This window comes from Oncorhynchus tshawytscha, unplaced genomic scaffold (genome assembly GCF_018296145.1).
Source record: "Oncorhynchus tshawytscha isolate Ot180627B unplaced genomic scaffold, Otsh_v2.0 Un_scaffold_7493_pilon_pilon, whole genome shotgun sequence".
Classification (NCBI taxonomy): Eukaryota; Metazoa; Chordata; class Actinopteri; order Salmoniformes; family Salmonidae; genus Oncorhynchus; species Oncorhynchus tshawytscha.
Genome location: NW_024609403.1, coordinates 152,501 through 161,670, shown reverse-complemented (window position 1 = coordinate 161,670; position 9,170 = coordinate 152,501). Strand labels below are relative to the sequence as shown.

General features: G+C 58.1%; 1 protein-coding gene across 1 annotated transcript in view; it reads left to right on the top strand.

Annotated features, from left to right (window-relative positions):
• Window positions 1–6: 6 nt before the first annotated feature.
• Window positions 7–9,170, top strand: part of LOC121844737 (PRELI domain containing protein 3A-like) — a gene marked incomplete at its 3' end in the record, with an annotated part of 18,682 nt that continues 9,518 nt past the window's right edge. Inside the window, exon 1 of the mRNA XM_042315178.1 lies at window positions 7–158. Within this exon, the coding sequence (XP_042171112.1) occupies window positions 21–158 (138 nt within the window). The remainder of the gene's footprint in view (window positions 159–9,170) is intronic.

Below are 9,170 nucleotides of genomic sequence, written 5' to 3'. Positions count from 1 at the left end.
AGACGGTGATCAAGGCAGCGATGAGGAAGTACCCTAACCCCATGAACCCTAATGTGGTGGGAGTGGATGTGTTGGACAGGAACCTGGATACCGACGGACGGCTCCACAGCCACAGACTCCTCAGCACCGAGTGGGGCCTGCCAGGCATCGTACGAGCGGTCAGTAAGCTGCTGCTATCTCTCTGTCTCTCTCACTCCTCAGCACCGAGTGGGGCCTGCCAGGCATCGTACGAGCGGTCAGTAAGCTGCTGTCTGTCTCTCTGTCTCTCTCACTTCTCAGCACCGAGTGGGGCCTGCCAGGCATCGTACGAGCGGTCAGTAAGCTGCTGCTATCTCTCTGTCTCTCTCACTCCTCAGCACCGAGTGGGGCCTGCCAGGCATCGTACGAGCGGTCAGTAAGCTGTCTGTCTGTCTGTCTGTCTCTCTCTCTCACTCCTCAGCACCGAGTGGGGCCTGCCAGGCATCGTACGAGCGGTCAGTAAGCTGCTGTCTGTCTGTCTGTCTGTCTCTCTCTCTCTCTCTCTCTCTCTGTGTCTCTCTCTCTCTCTCTCTGTGTCTCTCTCTCTCTGTGTCTCTGTCAATTCAATTCAATTCAAGGGCTTTATTGGCATGGGAAACATGTGTTAACATTGCCAAAGCAAGTGAGGTAGATAATATAGCAAGTGAGGTAGCAAGTGAGGTAGAGTGTCTCTCTCTCTCTCTCTCTCTCTCTCTCTCTGGAACGTTGCTTTAGTCTGTCAGTCCTCTCTCTCTCTCTCCTAGTCTGGTGGTACAGTCTGTTTGTGCCTCGCCAATTAAACAGAGGTTGTTCTTAGACCTGGACACTTGGGTTAGCTCTCCAAGCTAATACCTGGGCTTCGGCTCAGTGCACAAACACAGTCTAGCGTGGTGCCGACCTCTCATCAATGAGCTGTTTCACCCACAGGACTGCCGACCTCTCATCAATGAGCTGTTGTCACCCACAGGACTGCCGACCTCTCATCAATGAGCTGTTTTCACCCACAGGACTGCCACCCTCTCATCAATGAGCTGTTGTCACCCACAGGACTGCCGACCTCTCATCAATGAGCTGTTTCACCCACAGGACTGCCGACCTCTCATCAATGAGCTGTTTTCACCCACAGGACTGCCGACCTCTCATCAATGAGCTGTTGTCACCCACAGGACTGCCGACCTCTCATCAATGAGCTGTTGTCACCCACAGGACGGCCGACCTCTCATCAATGAGCTGTTGTCACCCACAGGACTGCCGACCTCTCATCAATGAGCTGTTTTCACCCACAGGACTGCCGACCTCTCATCAATGAGCTGTTGTCACCCACAGGACTGCCGACCTCTCATCAATGAGCTGTTTCACCCACAGGACTGCCGACCTCTCATCAATGAGCTGTTTTCACCCACAGGACTGCCGACCTCTCATCAATGAGCTGTTGTCACCCACAGGACTGCCGACCTCTCATCAATGAGCTGTTGTCACCCACAGGACTGCCGACCTCTCATCAATGAGCTGTTGTCACCCACAGGACTGCCGACCTCTCATCAATGAGCTGTTGTCACCCACAGGACTGCCGACCTCTCATCAATGAGCTGTTGTCTGTTTTTTTATTAGTCTCTCTATTCTCGGTAAATCCCTTAACACTGTCGTGCCTGTAAAACCCCAGGATGCCGGCCGTTTCTGAGATACCGGAACCCGGCGGGCCTGGCACCGACGATCATCCCACGCTCAAAGTTGTTTAGGTCCCTCGTTTTGCCCCATTCTAACGTTCGATCAAACAGTAACTGAATGCCTCGACGATCGTCCGCCTGCTTTCTAAAACAAGCCACGCCCACGTGACTCACTGTCTGTAGGAGCGAACCAATTCTGTGAACGGGGGGGGTTGTACCTTATAAACTGGTCTCTGTGTAGGTATGTATATACACTACCGTTCAGAAGTTTAGGGTCACTTAGAAATGTCCTTGTTTTCCATGAAAAATATACATGAAATGGGTTGACAAGGTTATAAATAATGATTTTTAATTGAAATAATAAGTGTGTCCTTCAAACTTTGCTTTTTGTCAAAGAATCCTCCATTTGCAGCAATTACAGCCTTGCAGACCTTTGGTATTCTACTTGTCAATTTGTTGAGGTAATCTGAAGAGATTTCACCCCCATGCTTCCTGAAGCACCTCCCACAAGTTGGATTGGCTTGATGGGCACTTCTTACGTACCATACGGTCAAGCTCCTCCCACAACAGTTCAATAGGGTTGAGATCCGGTGACATTGCTGGCCTGTCCATTATAGACAGAATACCAGCTGACTGCTTCTTCCCTAAATAGTTCTTACATAGTTTGGAGCTGTGCTTTGGGTCATTGTCCTGTTGTAGGTGTAAATGAGCGCTCCACCCTCACCCCCGGACCATCACCCCCGGACCATCACCCCCAGACCATCACCACCGGACCATCACCCCCAGACCATCACCACCGGACCATCACCCCGGACCATCACCCCGGACCATCACCCCGGACCATCACCCCGAACCATCACCCCGGACCATCACCCCCAGACCATCACATTGCCTCCACCAGACCATCACCCCCAGACCATCACCCCGGACCATCACATTGCCTCCACCAGACCATCACCCCCAGACCATCACCCCCGGACCATCACATTGCCTCCATCACCCCCAGACCATCACCCCCAGACCATCACATTGCCTCCGCCTCCCCAGACCATCACCCCGGACCATCACCCCGGACCATCACCCCAGACCATCACATTGCATCCACCTCCCCAGACCATCACCCCGGACCATCACCCCGGACCATCACCTCCGGACCATCACCCCCAGACCATCACCCCCAGACCATCACATTGCCTCCGCCTCCCCCAGACCATCACCCCGGACCATCACCCCCAGGACCATCACCCCCAGACCATCACATTGCCTCCACCTCCCCCCAGACCATCACCCCCGGACCATCACCCCCGGACCATCACCTCCGGACCATCACCCCCGGACCATCACCCCCAGACCATCACATTGCCTCCACCTCCCCCAGACCATCACCCCCAGACCATCACCACCAGACCATCACCCCGACCATCACCCCAAGACCATCACATTGCCACCATCACCCCAGACCATCACATTGCCTCCACCTCCCCCAGACCATCACCCCAGACCATCACCACCAGACCATCACCCCCAGACCATCACATTGCCACCATCACCCCCAGACCATCACCCCCAGACCATCACATTGCCTCCGCCTCCCCCAGACCATCACCCCCAGACCATCACCCCCAGACCATCACATTGCCTCCACCTCCCCCAGACCATCACCCCCAGACCATCACATTGCCTCCACCTCCCCGGACCATCACCCCGGACCATCACCCCGGACCATCACCCCCGGACCATCACCCCCAGACCATCACATTGCCTCCACCTCCCCCAGACCATCACCCCCAGACCATCACCACCAGACCATCACCCCGGACCATCACCCCCAGACCATCACATTGCCACCATCACCCCCAGACCATCACCCCCAGACCATCACATTGCCTCCACCTCCCCCCAGACCATCACCCCCAGACCATCACCACCAGACCATCACCCCAGACCATCACCCCCAGACCATCACATTGCCTCCACCTCCCCCAGACCATCACCCCCAGACCATCACCACCGGACCATCACCCCCGGACCATCACCCCCGGACCATCACCACCACCAGACCATCACATTGCCTCCATCACCCCAGACCCTCACCCCCAGACCATCACCCCCAGACCATCACCCCCAGACCATCACATTGCCTCCACCTCCCCAGACCATCACCCCCAGACCATCACCACCAGACCATCACATTGCCTCCACCTCCCCAGACCATCACCCCCAGACCATCACATTGCCTCCACCTCCCCAGACCATCACCACCAGACCATCACATTGCCTCCACCTCCCCCGGACCATCACCCCCGGACCATCACCCCCGGACCATCACCCCCAGACCATCACCCCCAGACCATCACATTGCCTCCACCTCCCCCAGACCATCACCACCAGACCATCACCCCGGACCATCACCCCGGACCATCACATTGCCGCCTCCACCTCCCCCCCCAGACCATCACCACCAGACCATCACCCCCAGACCATCACATTGCCACCATCACCCCCAGACCATCACCCCAGACCATCACATTGCCTCCATCACCCCCAGACCATCACCCCCAGACCATCACCACCGGACCATCACCACCAGACCATCACATTGCCTCCATCACCCCAGACCCTCACCCCCAGACCATCACATTGCCTCCAGCTCCCCAGACCATCACCCCGGACCATCACCCCCGGACCATCACCCCCAGACCATCACATTGCCTCCACCTCCCCAGACCATCACCCCAGACCATCACCACCAGACCATCACCCCGGGACCATCACCCCCAGACCATCACATTGCCACCATCACCCCCAGACCATCACCCCCAGACCATCACATTGCCTCCACCTCCCCCAGACCATCACCCCCAGACCATCACCACCAGACCATCACCCCCAGACCATCACATTGCCACCATCACCCCCAGACCATCACCACCAGACCATCACCCCGGACCATCACCCCCAGACCATCACATTGCCACCTTCACCCCCAGACCATCACCCCCAGACCATCACATTGCCTCCACCTCCCCCAGACCATCACCCCAGACCATCACCACCAGACCATCACCCCCAGACCATCACATTGCCACCATCACCCCCAGACCATCACCCCCAGACCATCACATTGCCTCCACCTCCCCCAGACCATCACCCCCAGACCATCACCCCCGGACCATCACCCCGGACCATCACCCCCGGACCATAACCACCACCAGACCATCACATTGCCTCCATCACCCCAGACCATCACCCCCAGACCATCACATTACCTCCACCTCCCCCAGACCATCACCCCCAGACCATCACCACCAGACCATCACATTGCCTCCACCTCCCCCAGACCATCACCACCAGACCATCACATTGCCTCCACCTCCCCCGACCATCACCCCCGGACCATCACCCCCGGACCATCACCCCCAGACCATCACCCCCAGACCATCACATTGCCTCCACCTCCCCAGACCATCACCACCAGTCCATCACCCCCGGACCATCACCCCCGGACCATCACATTGCCACCATCACATTGCCTCCACCTCCCCCAGACCATCACCACCAGACCATCACCCCCAGACCATCACATTGCCACCATCACCCCCAGACCATCACCCCCAGACCATCACGTTGCCTCCATCACCCCCAGACCATCACCCCCAGACCATCACCCCCCAGACCATCACCACCGGACCATCACCACCGGACCATCACATTGCCTCCATCACCCCAGACCCTCACCCCCAGACCATCACATTGCCTCCAGCTCCCCAGACCATCACCCCCAGACCATCACCCCAGACCATCACATTGCCTCCACCTCCCCCAGACCATCACCCCCAGACCATCACCCCCAGACCATCACATTGCCTCCACCTCCCCCAGACCATCACCCCCAGACCATTGCCTCCACCTCCCCCCCAGACCATCACCCCCAGACCATCACCCCCAGACCATCACATTGCCTCCATCACCCCAGACCATCACCCCCAGACCATCACATTGCCTCCATCACCCCAGACCATCACCCCCAGACCATTGCCTCCATCACCCCCAGACCATCACCCCCAGACCATCACCCCCAGACCATCACATTGCCTCCACCTCCCCAGACCATCACCCCCAGACCATCACCCCCGGACCATCACCCCGGACCATCACCTCCGGACCATAACCACCACCAGACCATCACATTGCCTCCATCACCCCAGACCATCACCCCCAGACCATCACCCCCAGACCATCACCCCCAGACCATCACATTACCTCCACCTCCCCCAGACCATCACCCCCAGACCATCACCACCAGACCATCACATTGCCTCCACCTCCCCAGACCATCACCACCAGACCATCACATTGCCTCCACCTCCCCCGGACCATCACCCCGGACCATCACCCCGGACCATCACCCCCAGACCATCACCCCCAGACCATCACATTGCCTCCACCTCCCCCAGACCATCACCACCAGTCCATCACCCCGGACCATCACCCCGACCATCACATTGCCACCATCACATTGCCTCCACCTCCCCCAGACCATCACCACCAGACCATCACCCCCAGACCATCACATTGCCACCATCACCCCCAGACCATCACCCCCAGACCATCACGTTGCCTCCATCACCCCCAGACCATCACCCCCAGACCATCACCCCGAGACCATCACCACCGGACCATCACCACCGGACCATCACATTGCCTCCATCACCCCAGACCCTCACCCCCAGACCATCACATTGCCTCCAGCTCCCCAGACCATCACCCCCAGACCATCACCCCCAGACCATCACATTGCCTCCACCTCCCCCAGACCATCACCCCCAGACCATCACATTGCCTCCACCTCCCCCAGACCATCACCCCCAGACCATTGCCTCCACCTCCCCCAGACCATCACCCCCAGACCATCACCCCCAGACCATCACATTGCCTCCATCACCCCAGACCATCACCCCCAGACCATCACATTGCCTCCATCACCCCAGACCATCACCCCCAGACCATTGCCTCCATCACCCCCAGACCATCACCCCCAGACCATCACCCCCAGACCATCACATTGCCTCCACCTCCCCAGACCATCACCCCCAGACCATCACCACCGGACCATCACCCCGGACATCACCCCCGGACCATCACCACCACCAGACCATCACATTGCCTCCATCACCCCAGACCCTCACCCCCAGACCATCACCCCCAGACCATCACCCCCAGACCATCACATTGCCTCCACCTCCCCCAGACCATCACCCCCAGACCATCACCACCAGACCATCACATTGCCTCCACCTCCCCCAGACCATCACCCCCAGACCATCACATTGCCTCCACCTCCCCAGACCATCACCACCAGACCATCACATTGCCTCCACCTCCCCGGACCTTCACCCCGGACCATCACCCCTGGACCATCACCCCCAGACCATCACCCCCAGACCATCACATTGCCTCCACCTCCCCAGACCATCACCACCAGTCCATCACCCCCGGACCATCACATTGCCACCATCACATTGCCTCCACCTCCCCAGACCATCACCACCAGACCATCACCCCCAGACCATCACATTGCCACCATCACCCCCAGACCATCACCCCCAGACCATCACATTGCCTCCATCACCCCCAGACCATCACCCCCAGACCATCACCCCCAGACCATCACCACCGGACCATCACCACCGGACCATCACATTGCCTCCATCACCCCAGACCCTCACCCCCAGACCATCACATTGCCTCCAGCTCCCCAGACCATCACCCCCAGACCATCACCCCCAGACCATCACATTGCCTCCACCTCCCCAGACCATCACCCCTAGACCATCACATTGCCTCCACCTCCCCCAGACCATCACCCCCAGACCATTGCCTCCACCTCCCCAGACCATCACCCCCAGACCATCACCCCCAGACCATCACATTGCCTCCATCACTCCAGACCATCACCCCAGACCATCACATTGCCTCCATCACCCCAGACCATCACCCCCAGACCATTGCCTCCATCACCCCAGACCATCACCCCAGACCATCACCCCCAGACCATCACCCCCAGACCATCACCCCCAGACCATCACATTACCTCCACCTCCCCAGACCATCACCCCGGACCATCACATTGCCTCCACCTCCCCAGACCATCACCCCCAGACCATCACATTGCCTCCAGCTCCCCCAGACCATCACCCCCAGACCATCACCCACAGACCATCACATTGCCTCCACCTCCCCCAGACCATCACCCCCAGACCATCACCCCCAGACCATCAGATTGCCTCCACCTCCCCCAGACCATTGCCTCCACCTCCCCCAGACCATCACCCCCAGACCATCACCCCCAGACCATCACATTGCCTCCATCACCCCAGACCATCACCCCCAGACCATCACATTGCCTCCATCACCCCAGACCATCACCCCCAGACCATTGCCTCCATCACCCCAGACCATCACCCCCAGACCATTTGCCTCCATCACCCCCAGACCATCACCCCCAGACCATCACCCCCAGACCATCATATTGCCTCCACCTCCCCCAGACCATCACCCCGGACCATCACATTGCCTCCACCTCCCCCAGACCATCACCCCCAGACCATCACCCCCAGACCATCACATTGCCTCCACCTCCCCCAGACCATCACCCCCAGACCATCACATTGCCACCATCACCCCCAGACCATCACCCCCAGACCATCACCCCCTCCATCACCCCCAGACCATCACCCCCAGACCATCACCCCCAGACCATCACCCCCAGACCATCACCCCCAGACCATCCATTGCCTCCCCCCCAGACCATCACCCCCAGACCATCACCCCCAGACCATCACCCCCAGACCATCACATTGCCTCCACCACCCCCAGACCATCACCCCCAGACCATCACATTGCCTCCACCAGGCTTGACAGATGGTTAACTCCTCCAGTATCTTTACATTTTTTTCTGCATCTCACGAATGTTCTTCTTGAAAACCAAACCCCTCAAACATAGATTCATCTGTCCATAACACTTTTTTCCAATCTTCATCTGTTCAGTGTCTGTGTTCTTTTGCCCATTTTAATATTTTATATTTATTGGCCAGTCTGAGATAAGGCTTTTTCTTTGCAACTCTGCCTAGAAGGCCAGCATCCTGGAGTCACCTCTTCACTGTTGACGTTGAGACTGGACAGAGGAACTCTGCCTAGAAGGACAGCATCCCGGAGTCGCCTCTTCACTGTTGACGTTGAGACTGGACAGAGGAACTCTGCCTAGAAGGCCAGCATCCCGGAGTCGCCTCTTCACTGTTGACGTTGAGACTGGTGTTTTGCGGGTACTATTTAATGATGCTGCTAGTTGAGGACTTGTGAGGCGTCTGCTTCTCAAACTAGACACTGATGTTCTTGTCCTCTTCTCTTGTGCACCGGGGCCTCCCACTCCTTTCTATTCTGGTTAGGGCCAGTTTGCGCTGTTCTGTGAAGGGAGTAGTACACAGCGTTGTACGAGATCTTCAG